General features: G+C 52.9%; 1 protein-coding gene and 1 non-coding gene across 2 annotated transcripts in view; both read left to right on the top strand.

Annotated features, from left to right (window-relative positions):
• Positions 1–14,340, top strand: part of PRR12 (proline rich 12) — a 45,055-nt gene that overhangs the window by 12,873 nt on the left and 17,842 nt on the right. The window contains exons 8-9 of the mRNA XM_045292632.1: positions 13,242–13,358; positions 13,597–13,730. Of these exons, the coding sequence (XP_045148567.1) occupies positions 13,242–13,358; positions 13,597–13,730 (251 nt within the window). The remainder of the gene's footprint in view (positions 1–13,241; positions 13,359–13,596; positions 13,731–14,340) is intronic.
• On the top strand, positions 11,955–12,113 carry LOC115870426. Its single transcript, XR_004046701.1, has one exon. It is a non-coding gene; the product is annotated as a U1 spliceosomal RNA (small nuclear RNA).

Here is a 14,340-nt window from a genome sequence, read left to right as displayed (position 1 = left end):
GCCCCCCTCATAGTTTCTTATTAAAGTAACATCTTGGCTGTGCAGATTGGTTTCCTGTAGGCTGTGATTTTTAAGGGGCTGATGAACCTGGGGATATTCTCTGTGCTGCTGCCCGGCTCTATTCGCGTCCCATGGCCCCCTTCTTCCTTGCTGCCTCTGTGGGGTCAGGACTTGCTCTGTGGACCCTGTGTGTGAATTTAACTGATAAAATCTTCAGTGACCTTGCATCCAGAAGAGGCCACATTCTAAGGGACCTGCAGGTTAGAATTTCAGCACATCTTAGTGGAGGGGATGACGCACTTTGGTCCGTAAGGATAACTGTGGAGACGCACAGGCACCTACCTGCCTTGTAAACTGAAGGCTTGTGGTGGGGAGTGGAGAGGGGATATTGCCTAGGTTTCAGGGAGTCCTGGCAGTGCAGAGAGGAAGCACTGTGGCTGTAAACCCAAAAGGTCAGCAGCTCGAACCCATCAGCCACTCCCCCGGAGAAAGGTGAGGCTGTCTTCTATCATAAAGCCGTACAGCCTGGGGAACCTGTAATGAATCTGACAGGGTTTTACTCAGCATCTCCCTTATAGACCAGTCTGTTCCCATCCTCATCCTCTCCTTAAGGGGCTGTTAGCCTATACCCCACAGGCCAAATCCAGGCCGCTACTGGTTTTTATGGTGAGATATATATGTATATCTATATATATATATCTATAAACCTTGATTGATTTATATATATATATAAATGTAAGTTATATATATATCTATATATATCTATATATCCATATATCCATATATATATGTAAGTTATCTTATTGGGGGCTCTGACAGCTCTCATCACAATCTGTACATCCATTGTATCAAACATGTTTGTACACCTGCTGCCATCCTTTTCAAAACACTTTCTTTCTACATGAGCCTTTGGTATCAGCTCCCACCTACTCTCTTTCCCACCCTGGTGGACCCTTGATAAATGATAAATGATGATTATTTTCCTATGGTACACTGTCCACTGTTTCCCTTCACCCCACATTTCTGTTTTATGTACCCCGGGCGGGGGTGTGTGTGTGTTATGCGTCGTTCATTGTGATCGGTATTCCCCATCTCTCCCCCACCTCCCCACTACCCTCTGTAAATCAAGTCTTACTGTCAGACCCGTACCTGAACCCAGGAGATCTGGGGGCGTTGTGGGCCAAGCATTAGGCTGCTAACCAAAAGATCAGAGGTTCAAACTCACCAGCCGCTCCCAGGGAGAGAGATGAGGGTCCCTGCTGTGCCCACACAGCCATGTCTCAGCTACCCACAGGGGCAGTTCTACTCTGTCCCCTAGCGTCGCCGTGAGTCCAGGGGACCCTGTGAGAATGGGCACACTTGCTCATTTGCATGTGGTCTCTAGCCGTGTGGTGTTTGGGTAAGCAGGGTCCTTCAGGCTGCTGACGTTTGGCCCTCGGACCAAAGCTGGTGTGGCTACAACAAGACAGGGATTCGTGACATGCAGTACGCATGGGGTGAGGTCAGTGGTGCTCTGCAGGGGGCAGGGTGGGAGCCAGCTGTGGAGGTCAGCGGGCTGCGGCCAGGGCCATCCCATACAGAAAGAGATGGATGCGGTGTTGACCTGGGGACCCTAGATTTGCTTGTCAGTTTCAGCCCCATCTATTTCCAGGCCTGTCCCTGTGTGTTACAGTGTAACCACCCCCTTGTGTTACAGTATCACCGCCAGCCCTCTGTGTTACAATGTTACCACTGCCTCCCCTTTTGTTACCATGTAACCAGCTGGAGGGTTTTTTTCTGGGCTGGCCAGTGTTTGATGGGAGCAGATCTCCAAGTCCTTTGTCCTGTGGCACCACTGGGTAGATTTGAACCTCCAGTCCTCTTTATTTTGTTTTACCATTTTCTCTGGAACTACACAGTTGGGTTGAACTTGGGTTGAACGCCCGGCCCTAGCTGGGCAGTTCTGGGTTTCATTTCATTATGGGGTGGGGGTGGGCTGATTGGTGGGGTTGGGGAGTCACTTTTTCAAAAATGCGGGGGATATAATTATGGGATGCATGAAGGCTAGGCATCATCGTCATCATCATGGCCGTTCTTAATCGAGTCAGTTCTGTGAATTGAACTCCTTCCCCTCCGCCCGCTGGTCCTTGCTTAAATCACGTGACCTAATTTGCCAGACTTTGGCTGCCGTTTTGACGGGTGCGGTTCGGTGACATCGCGTTCACCTTGGGCCACCGCCACCGTTAACTGTTGCGACATTTTCCCATCACCCTTCTTCACAGGGCCCCTGGGCTCATGACCTTTGGCGAAACCCATCGTCTCCTTCCTGATACCTTACTGTTGTCAAAGGTCAGCCGTTCGAGACCACCAGCTGCTCCCAGGGAGAAAGATATGGCTGCCTGCCTCGGTACACAGCACAGGCTTTCGGTTGCCCACAGGGACGGCTCTGTCCCGTCCTTTAAGGTTGCCATGAGTCAGCATTGACTCCATGCCAGTTTGTTTGAGTTTTGTCGCCTTGATTCTGACTCATAGCCGCTGCCCCCCCTAGGCCAGTACAGGGAGTTGCCCCTGGGGGTTTCCAACCCTGTCACTCTTTATAGGAGTGGAAAGCCTCTTCTTTCTCCTGTGGAGCAGCTGGTGGATTCGAACTGCTGATCCTGCGATTAGCAACCCAGCCCACCATGTTGTGCCTCCAGGCTCCTCTGTGTAAAGATGACCGCCTTGGATGTCCTGTGGGACAGTTCTTCTCTGTCCCCCAGGATCCCTCCCAGTGGCAACTGCCTGGACAGCAGGGTGTTCGGTTAGGATTTGGGGGGTGCCCTCCTCCTGGCATGTCAGCCGCAGGTCAGAGCTTCCTGGGTGGGGCCCACAACCCTCTCAGTCTGACAGAGGAGGACGTGCACTCTCCGAGAGAGCTGGGGTGGGAGGGGGGCCCTCGGCTGGTGAGTGCCAGGCCGGGATGGGAGCCAGTGCCATCTGACACCACCCCCCAGCTGGCGAGGGACAGGGGACGGTGGCCAGCAAGCGAGCACTCAGCTGCCTAAAATACAACAGGCGTGGGTGCGGGTGGACGCGGGCCCGGCCGCTCCTGCTGCCTCTGGGTGGGGAGGTGAGGGCCCTTTGGCGCAGGTGCTGCGGGGCGGGCCAGCTGGGGCTGTAAAACGGGCCCAGGGCCCTCCTGGCTCCCTCAGGGTGAGGGCTGGCATGTTGGTGGCTTGGAGACCTCAGCCCTTGGGCGGCAACCCATGGCTTCCGCCCAGTGTGCTCGTTTCTGTTCCTCATCTCAGTGACCTTGGGCAAGGCCCCTTGTTCAAGGCTGGGTCCCCTTTTACCTCTCACGAGCCTGAGCCTGAGAGTGACCTTTCAGCTCTGTGGGTGGCATGACGGTCTGTTGGGCTGCGAACCACAAGATCGGCAGTTTAAAACCACCAGCCCCTCTGAGGGAGAAAGATGAGGCTGTCTGCCCCCGTAAGGAGTATATCCCTAGGCTACAGGGGCAGCTCTGCCCTGTCTTATTAGGGAACTGTGAGTCGGAGCTGACTCGATGGCAGTGAATTTGGGTTTGTTTTGTAACCCTTAATGGAAGCTAGTTGCCGCATCTGTCTCCCATGGCGTGGCTAGGGGGTTCAAACCACGCGTGGCTAGGGGGTTCAAACCACGGACATTTCAGCGAGCTTACCCACCGCTTAACCCCTGTGCCACCAGGGCATCCCTGGAGGGGTGTGGCTCAATGGAAATGATCGCATGAGCCATCTATGTCATTTAAAAATTGGGTGGGGGGAGGGGCACGTTGAAAAAAGAAAAAGAGCAGGTGACCTTAGCTGTTGGAAAGAGATTTCTTACTCTTTCCTCCACCCACAATACATCTCGACGGTCGTCGTCCGAGAATGCCGAACACTCAGTGAGACATTTCGTATGCACGTTCCTGTTTGTTCATACCCATGGTTCAAAGCCCGGTGTGCGTTTTATGCTTGTGCAGGTTGGCTCGCAGTGCTGAGTCGAACCCCACCTGATGGGCACGCATGCCCAATAGATGGACACCCTGCCCAGCCCTACGCCATCCTGATGGTCAGTTAGTGAAGAGGCTGTTGGGACCCGTGGGGTTTCCATGAGCTGATTTTTCAAGACAAGCTCACCAGGCCTTTCCTTCTATTCCGTCTTTGAAACTCTGTCAAAATCTGTTCAGCATCATTACAGCGTGCCGGTGTCTTCTGATAATGGGGGACTGGCCTCCACAACCGAGTGGGCCCTAAGGAGTGGTTGTGTCATTGAAGGGTACATTAAAGAGACATCAGACAAGGCAGGCAAGGGCTCACCTCTTCCACAGAATCTGGAACCAGAGAAGAGAGAATGTATTCTCTCACAGGCTTGCATAACCATCAGCCATGGAAGCCACATCATACGCATATGTGGCAGGAAGGGCATGTACTGGAGCAGCGGTTCTCAACCTGGGGGTCGCGATCCCCTTTAGTGGTCGAGCGACCCTTTCATAGGGGTCGCCTAAGACCATCGGAAAACACATAAATATTTCGCAATAGATAATTACATATTGTTTTGTGATTCATCACTATGCTTGAATTATGTTTACTTATGTTCAATTTGTAACAATGAAAATATACCCAGCATATTAGATATTTACACGACGATTCATCACAGTAGCAAAACTGCAGTGATGAAGTAGCAATGAAAATAATATGGTTGGGGGTTCACCACATGAGGAACTGTATGAAAGGGTCGCAGCTTTAGGAAGGTTGAGAACCACTGTGCTAGAGGGATACATGGGAGGGGAGGTCCTAGAGTTCATATGGTGGCTTGACCTTGGCCTACTGAGCTGGTTTGACCTTAGGTGTCCCAGAGCTCTTCTCTAGGGGAACTATCTTAACAGAATGGAGTGGGCTGCACTTAGGGTGTCCGCATACACTCTTTTCCCGTTCCTCAGTTTCCCACATCTGATTGCATCTTTCAAACGGATCTGAGTACTGAAAAAGGCAATTGGCTCTAAGCTAGAAATGGATGCCCGGAACCTGTATTCCAGCCGGTGCCAGTGGCAGACATCACTAATGGATCACAGCACTTGCTTCTGCTGAGTCTGGTGCTCATAGCTGAGCCTATGATGCAAGTTGAGCTGGATTCCACTCTTCTTCAACTTCCCAGTGTGGGGAATGGGGAGTACTAGGAACTCCCCGTTTCAGTGGGTGGCTGTGAGGAGGAACAAGTTGTAAACCTCAGGCACTTACTGTTAGATGGGTGGAGAAGAGAAGGGGGAAGGTGAACCCAGGCGTAGAGGTGAGGACAAGCCTGGTGTCTTTGTGATCAGCTGGGATGCAAGATGTTGGGTTGGTGGCCGGTGTAGTGAGCACAAGCTGGGCAAGTGGGCTGCCGGGGCCAGGCCACACTAGACATTGGATGCCAGGGTAAAGTGGGTGGGAGCTATGGAAGGTATTAAGGAGCCCTGTGACATGGGTTAAATGCTAACATGAGACAGTTCAAACCCACCCATTGGCTTTGTGGACAGGGATCTCTGACAAACAGGTAGGTGGCCAGGAATTGTCCAGGCCTGGATGGCATTTTATTGCCCATGTCCCGTGACTCTGGCTCCTCCTCTCTCTTGTGAATGGGCCCTGGGCTCCTCTAGCCCACATACTTTTTGCATCAGACATTGCTGCTTATAGTCTCCGGGCCTTAAGCTTATCCAGGTTCAAACTCTCAGGAGAGGCCCTTGATTGGTTCAGTCGGACTCCCAGGAGAGAATCTGATTTGCTCAAATTCCCAGGAGAGGTTCATCACTGCGGGGCTGGTAGAGAACCCAGGAGGAAGAGCCCTGTAGGGAGAGAGGCTGGGCTCTGTGGGATAGGGTGGGCAGGAGGCTATGGGGGAATGTCTCCTCAGGCAGGGATGGTCTGACGACTTCCGGAAAGGCTCCTTAATGGGACAGTGAGGTCACATGGCGAGGGGACGGTCGCCTGTGGAGATGGTCAGAGAGTGTGGGACTGATCTCCGGGATAGGGAGAGGGAAACTGAGGCACATCGCTCTGCTTGAAGCTCAGAGGAAGCCCCAGGCAGGAAGTGTTCGCCCTTGGGTTGTTCAATCCGGTGTGGCTCCTGGGCCTCTCACGTAGGCCTTGAGGTTACCAGCAGGGAGGAAGGGGACACTGTGACTGCCTAGGGGTGCGGGTGGGGGGTCCAGGACACCTGCTCAGTCTCATCCTGCCTCAATTGTACTGTGTGACTGCAGCTGAGCGAGACCTCTCCCTGGATCTCGTTTCCATCCAGTTACGAACAAGGGTGGTAACCCCCTTCTCTGGGTGCCCTGTTGTTCCAAAGATCAAAACCAGAGGTAGATAACCAGTCCGTAGCCGGAAGACCCCGCCCCCAGTGTTCCAGCAGGTGCCCGTGACAGACATCGCTAATCGATCCCAGCACCCAATCCTGCCTAGGCCAGTGCTCAGGGCTACCATGACCAATCCATTGGCATCACCGTCTGAATCCAGTGTGAAGGCAGCCACCGCCTCTAGTTCATCTCTGGCTTCTCCCAATGCCCCCGGTGCTGCCTGTCGGCTATCCCATGATTCCCTTGTTCTTTATTTATCCACGTCTGTCAGTTTCTCTATTCTAGACCCACAGCTGTCACCTCCTTGCCCCCCGGGCAGCCGAGGTCATTGCCTAACCCCCACCCCCTGGCGAGGATACGACGCTCCTTCCCAGTCTCAGAGGCACCACCACCTCTTCCAGGAAGCCTCCTTGGAGCAGATGGAGTGGAAGCTCTTCAGCCAGGCTCCCCGCGGGCCACGGATACATACATTTGTGTCTCCGTGTGTCCCCGAGGTCAGATCCTGGGCCCAGGCCAGGGTGGGAGTGTCTCAAGTTGTAAGGAGTGGGGTGGAAACAGAGGGACTTTCCGTCCCTGTCTCTGGCAGAGACGGTTTGGAGACGTGGTCTGAGTGTACAAGGTTCCGACCCTCCACGCCCGCCCGCAGGCAAGGCTGTGAGGCAGACTCTTCTCGGGCACAAGGTTTCCTCATGTTTAAACATAATTTCCCTGTCCTCTTGAGGGGCCATGGCAACCCCACAAGGTTGTGGCTTCCCTAAACAGAAACAACGTATTCTCTCCAGTTGTTGCCTCTGGCTCCCGGCAATTTTGTGTACAGCATGACTGCCAGGGGGTCTCCCTGTGCCTCATCCTGACGCCTGTGTTTTGGGTTTGTTTCTTCATCCTGCACAATGGTCGCTGTGGCCGGGGGCATCTGCTGCTCCGTTGCATCTATGGAAGGGTCTTCCTCGTTGTCCCAGACCCTGGACGTCACGAAGCACCAGGTCCCTCTCCGAAGACTGGCCCTTCCCAGCAGAGGGTGCCAGGAAGCCCCCATTCCGGGCGCCGGTTTGGGGGGACGGAAGGCTTTCTGGTTCTGTCAGCTTCAAGAGAAAGAAGCCCCTTGGTTTTTTCACCCCCCTCCCCTCTTTGGGGATCTTCTACCCGCATTTCTGCCTGCTGGCTTTTGTACCTAATCTCCGTTTTAAAAAATTGTTTTTTATCCTTTTATTGGGGACTCATACAACTCTTAGCACAATCCATTCTTCCATCCATTGTGTCAAGCACATTTGCACATTTGTTGCCATCATTTTTCAAAACATTTTCCCTTTTTTAAAAAATTTTATTTATTTATTTTCAATTTTATTTTTTAAATCATTGTATTGGATGGGGCTTGTACAACTCTTATCACCATCCATCCATCCATTGTGTCAAGCACCTTTGTACATTTGTTGCCATCATCATTCTCGAAACATTTTCTTTCTACTTGAGCCCTTGCTATTGGCTCATTTTTTCTTTCCCTTCCTCATGAACCCTTGATAATTTATAAATTATTATTATTATTATTATTGTTTCATGTCTTACACTGACCCATGTCTCCCTTCACTCACGTTTCTGTTGTCCATCCCATCCCCCTGGGAGGGGTTTATAGGGGGATCGTTGTGAGCAGTTCCCTCTTTCTCCCCCCATTTTCCCCTTACCCTCCTGGTATGGCTACTCATGATTGGTCCTGAGAGGTTCATCTGTCCTGGATTCTGTCTGAAAAGTCCACGCTGGTGGGTACCACCTCAGGAACACAGGTCTGCAGGTGTGGCTGGGAGATGATGTCGTGCATTCTAGGGCGGAGCCGACGGAGCCCTGGTGTTACAGTGGGTTAAGTACCGGGGAACAGGGCCTTCTATGCACAAAGTCAGTGGCTTAGATGCCATCAGCCGCCACAGATGGGGGCTGTCTGTTCCCGTCAAGACAGACAGCCTTGGAAAGACAAGGGGGCCAGGACAGCTCTCTTTGGTCCTATGGGCTCACTCTGCGTCTGAAAATCGACTCAAGGTCAGTGGGTTGGCACCGACCCACGCATCTGTGTCCCGGGCCCCTAGGGTTTTCTAGTCTGTCTCAGTCACACAAGCAGATTGTCGGGGTGGGGGGGCAGGGGGACACCCATTGCCCCTTGAGTCAGTTCCAGCTCCTAGGGACACCACCCCCTAGGGGGCAAACCTGGGGGGTTTCCAAAATGGACGATCTCATCTTTCTCTGGTGGGTTCGAACCGCCGACCTTGGGGGTTGACAGCCCAACTCATAAGCCCACTGGGCCACAGGGTGCCTCCTGCCAAGGGTGGGGGTGAGGTTTACGACACGTGATTGCTGTGGAGGGGTGGCACAGCACAGCTCATAAGAGACAAGCCACCACTTGTCACCCGTCTGTGTTCATGGCACATGTCCCATGCTCGCCCTCTTCTCCACTCTCAGAAGGCTCTGACGGCCTCTAGTGGGCAGATGGTGGCAGGGTGTTTGTTCAGGGAATGTCCTGACTTGAGTGGCCGGGAAAGTTTTTTGGTTTTTTTAATCATTTTATTGGGAGCTCGTACAGCTCTTATCACAAACCATCCATCCATCCTTGGTGTCAAGCACATTGGTACATTTGATACCATCATCGTGCTTAAAACATTTCCTTTCTATTCGAGCCCTTGGTGTCAGGTCCTCATTCCCCCCCCCTCCCTCATGAACCCTTGGTAATTTATAAATTATTATTTTTTCATGTCTTGCACTGTCCGATGTGTCCCTTCACCTACTTTTCTGTTGTCTGTCCCCCTGGGAAGGGTTTATATGTAGATCATTGTGATCGGTTCCCCTTTTCTCCCCACACCTTCCCCTCCTGGTACCACTACTCTCATTATTGGTCCTGGGGTTTGTCTGTCCTGGACTCCCTGTGTTGCTTGGAAAGTTCGTGTCATCATGTTATGAAGTGATTGTGCGGGGTTCCCAACAGCCCTCCCTTGGAAATTGGCTCTGATGTAACTCCAGGATCTCGCCCTCTCCCTCCCTGTCACTTTAAGTTTTCATTATTGCCTCTGATGACCATAATCTTTAATCATCCCAATGATTATTTGGCTTCAGGGCTGGGAACACTGCATATAAATGCATATACTATGTGTATATACTTACATATATAACCATTTGCATATACTTATATTTATTATATGTTTTTATATATAGTATGTATAGTTTAAAACCCACCGTCTTAGTTAGGGGGCCCCGGTGGTGTGGTGGTTACACATTGGGCTGCTGACTACAAGGTCAGCCATTTGAAACCACCAGCCGCTCCAAAGGTAAAAGATGAGGCTTTCTACTCCCATCCAGAGTTACCATCTATGTACAAAGGTGCTTGACACAATGAATGGATTGTGATAAGAGCTGTTAAGAGCCCCCAGTAAAATGATTAAAAAAAAAAAAGCGTTACCATCTCAGCAACCCACAGGGGCAGGTCGGCCTCGTCCTGTCCTGGAAGATCGCTGTGAGTCCAATGGACTCAATGGCAGTGAGTCCGATGGCAGTGAGTCCGGTCTTCCTTATCTAGGGATGCTGTAACAGAAATGCCGCCTGTGAGTTGCTTTAACGAACAGGAATTTATGTTCTCACACTTCAGGAGGCTCTAATCATGAATTTAGGGTGCAGGCGCTAGAGGGAGACCTTCTCTCTCCGTGCTGGCTCTGAGGGAAGGTCCTTGTCTCCCTTTTGACATCGTGGGCCCAGCGTCCTTCAAAGCTCTGTGTGTCTTGGCACCAATCTTTGCCCGGGTCCAGGAGGTTCTCAGCACAGGAAGCCTGGGTCCAAAGGACCTCTCCTACTCCCAGCTCTTCTTTCTTGGTGGAAGTCTGGTTTCTCCTCTATGAGCCTCTCTCTCTGCCTGTCTACTAGTAGTAAAGGTGTGTGTAGCTTCTACTTACTGCTAGTGGGTCCGTGTGGAATCGGAGTCACACCTCGGGGCGAGGTAGAGCTGCCTTGATGAGTTTCCAAGACTCAAGAGCAGAAAACCTGGACTTTCTCCGGCCGAGCGGCTGTTGGTTTTGAACTGCCGACCTTGAGTTTAGCAGCCGAACACGTAGCCACTATGCCACCAGGGTTCCTGTGTGTACATTATAGACCTGTCTACTAGACTGAAAGTTGAGCCATGAGGTTGCGTTCGTTTTCAGACCTGAAGGTTGACGAGGGACCATAGACCGGGGTGTTTCTCTGTCCACCACTCAGCCTGGTCTCTTAGGGCCTTAAGTTCTGGTCCCACTCAATCCAAGACATCCGAGCGGGGGACCTCTTTCAGAGCAGTCGGTGGTGGTCGCTGGACACCATCTAGTTCTTCCGGTCTCATGGTTGGGGAGGCTATTACCTTTTTCTTTTTTCTTAACTTTCTTCTATTCCATTTCCCCACCAACTTTTCTTTTTCCTCCCCCTGTGTATCTTTTTATTTGTTTGTTTGTTTGTTTGAAATCATTTTATCGGGGCTCGGACAACTCTTAGCACAATCTATACATCCATCCACTCCCCACCAACTTTTCAAAGCCTCCTGGTGGCCGGGCCCCTTGTCTTCAAGCCGTTGAGCCGCGTTGAGAACCAAGCCTATTAGGGAGGATGGCGCAGGACCAGGAGGCGTTCCCCCGGGGCGTGCGTGCTTACGTGCGCACGTGCGTGCTTACGTACGTGCGTGCCGCAAAGAGTCGGACGCGACTCACTGACGGCAGCTCCAACAACCACGACGGCAGTAGCAGCTCCTAGAATTGAGCGTCAGTTCAGCCGGGAATGACGTCGCAGGCGCACCTGCGGGCAAGCCACCCTCGGGCGCAGGGTCGCTGGGGCGCCTCGCCCAAGAGTCACACGAGCAGAGGTTATCGGCAAGAACCTTCCGGGGCGCCGATAGCCTGTTCTCAACGCATAACCTTGATGCTGGCATTTAACACACCCCCCCAGCAGCGCCACGGGAGGAAGGCCTGGCGGTCTGCTTCTGACGAGTTTTGGGGTGAGGAAAAAAAAAATCATACGCTGATATCAAGCCGATTCAAACTCATAGTGAGTCCATAGGACAGCGTAGAACTGCCCCTGCGGGTTCCAAGACTGGAACTCTTTTGAGTACAAAGCCTCGTCTTTCTCCCGAGGAGCGGTTGGTGGTCTCAAACTGCTGACCTTGCGGTTAGCAGCCCGATTCATAACCACTACGCCACCAGGACTCCAGGCCACGGAAGCCTGAATGAAGGGAGCGTTCGTTCGGGTAGCACGAGGTCACCGTGAGTTAGGAAAGACTGGACGGCCCGCAGGTTGAACGGTTCTCATCACAGATAGAGGGGGCCCAGGGGGCACTGCTGGATCAGCGTCAAGCTGCAAACAGCGAGGTCACTGGTTCAAACCCAAACCGCCGTGCCTCCGGAGAACAAGGAGGCATGTCTGCTTTGGGAAACACTTAGAGCCTGAGAAACCCTGCAGTGCCCCCGTGAGTTCCGCTGAAGGAGCGCTGGTGGGTTGCAAACCTGGGCTGCTAACGCCGGGGCCAGCAGTTCAAACCCACCAACTGCCCTGAGGGACAAAGATGAGGTTTTGTGCTCCTTGAAAGAGTTAAAGGAGCTCTTGGTGGTTACAGCTCAAAGGCCTTCAGTTCGGAACCAGCAACTCTTCAGTCTCGATACTTACCTGGCAGGGGAGATACCATGACCACGCAGGTGGTTTTCCCAGGGTTTTCCCTGTGCACTCCGGATGTGCTGATCCCTGCGATTTCCCCAAATGCGGTAAGCTCGACTGCATAATTTGTGGTAGTGGGGGACTGCTTTCGCGCTCTCCCCTGGGGGGAAAAAAATTACACTCTAGAAAAACCCACAGGGGCGGGTGGGGGAGGAAGAGGGGAAAACAATGAGGAGCTGATCTCAAGGGCTCAAGTAGGACGAAAATGCTTTGAAAATGATGATGGCAACATATGTATAAATGTGCTTGACACAATAGATGAATGTATGGATTGTGATAAGAGATGTAAGAGCCCCCGATAAAAGTATTTAATAAAAAAGAAAGAAAGCGAAAAACCCACAGGGGCACTTCTACCCTGTCCTGTAGGGTGGCTATGGATTAGCGTCACCTGGATAGCAGTGTTTGTTTTGGAAAGATGGACAGCCTCACAACCCCACAGAAGTGCTTCTGGTCTGTCCTGGAGGGTGGCTATGAGCCAGAATCCACTCGGGGGCAGTGGGTAATCATTGAGCGTGTGACCGGAGCAGAATGGGAGCAGTGTCCCTAGCATTTAGCATGCATGTCCTAGTGCAGCACAGAGGTGCCCTGGTAAAGTGGTGGTTCCTCACTGGGCTGCCAACCCCAGAGTCAGCAGTTTGAAACCACCGGGTACTCCGAGAGAGAAAGTCGAGGCTTTGTATTCTCGTGAAGAGTTGCCGTCTCCCAAACCCACAGGGGGGTCTGCCCTGTCCTGTAGAGTTGGTGGCAATGAGTTTGGGGGAATACCAGAAGAGCTGGATGGCACTGTTGGTAAAACATTGGGGCTGTCAGCATCAAGGTTGCCAGTTTGAATCAACCATTCTCTCGGGAGGAAGAAACAGTAATTGTGAAGATTTACAGCCTGAGTGGAAATCGATTCGATGGCAGTGGGGGGAGCCCTACAGCATTCGTCAGAGACATGTTAGTGGATGCTGCACTGGGAAAGGAGCCCCAGTGGGCCTCACGGCTAAGCATTAGGCTGTTAATGGCAAGGTCGGTAGTTCAGACCCACCAGTCGCACCGAAGGAAGGAGAAAGGTGAGTTCATATTAAGGTCTGCTCATATTAAGGTGTACAGTCTCAGGAGCCCACAGGGGCAGTTCTGCCCTGCCCATAGGCCCCTACGAGTTGGGTTGCTTTTGGTCTTTGTAGAGGAGGGTGGGAGGTGCAGGAATGGGGACTGACCCAGCTGGCTTGGTTGGTGTGCTCCCCAGCTGGCGCTGCAGACGGGGCGCGAGCCCCCACCCATTTGGAGGGTACAGAAGGCCCTGCTGCAGAAATTTACCCCGGAGATCAAGGACGGGCAGAGACAGTTTTGTGCCACAAGTAATGTAAGTTAACTGAGGGAAACACAGGGCTGGGGCTTGTGGGGGAGGCAGGGCTCGGGCTCCTGGGACCCCTGTTCCCCCCTCTTGCTGGGTTCCTGTACCCTGGGGGTCTACAGTGAGTCCTGAGGGCATCCCCCCCTAACCCCCATTCCCTGTGGCCTCCAGGCAGTGGCCGGGGCAGGTGGGAGTCACAGGTCTGTGGCCAGAACAGTGACAGAGTTCCTCCTGTGCCCTTCCCTAGTATTTGGGGTATTTTGGGAATGCGAAAAACCGGTACCAGCGTCTGTACGTGAAATTTCTGGAGAACGTCAACAAGAAGGATTACGTGAGGGTCTGCGCGCGGAAGCCCTGGCACCGGCCCCCTGTGCCTATCAGGTACCACCAGGGCTCAGGGAGGCCTGGAGACAGGTGGCTGGACGGGCATGAGGATGGGATCACCCCCAGGGGATATGGAGTCAGGGGCATGCAGAGGGACCTTGAGAGGAAGTGAGGGACTGGGACCCAGAAAGAGAGAAAGAGAAGGAGGGCAGAGACCCAGAGAGAAAGCAAGACCCAAAGAAAGTGGACAGAGACCCAGAAATGGGGGGGCAGGGACCCACATGATAGATGGGCAGAGACCGAGAGATAGGGGTGGGGGAAAGAGGCCCACAGAAAGAAGTGGACAAAGACCCAGGAGTGTGCGAAGATCTAGAGAGGGGTGAGTACAGACTCAGGGCGTGGGTGTGTGTGTGTGTGTGTGTGTCCAAGACTTAGAGAAAGTGAGTGACAGAGACCAGAGAAGCGGGGGAGGGCGGAATCAAAGACCCACAAAAAGAGAGGTACGGAGGGAGGGCAAAGACCCAGCAAAAGTGGGGAACAGAGACTCTGGTGGGGGAGGAACAGAGACCCAGAGAAAGGAGGTATCGGGCCTGGGTTGGAGGGACAGAGGGAAAGAGTTGTGGGGAGACGCCCTGGGCTGGCTGCCTCCAGGGGACAAAGTGGGCAT

The sequence above is a fragment of the Echinops telfairi genome, unplaced genomic scaffold (genome assembly GCF_000313985.2).
Source record: "Echinops telfairi isolate 266 unplaced genomic scaffold, ASM31398v2 ScPeMD7_655;HRSCAF=1070, whole genome shotgun sequence".
Lineage (NCBI taxonomy): Eukaryota > Metazoa > Chordata > Mammalia > Afrosoricida > Tenrecidae > Echinops > Echinops telfairi.
This window is presented reverse-complemented; position numbering and strand designations above follow the sequence as displayed.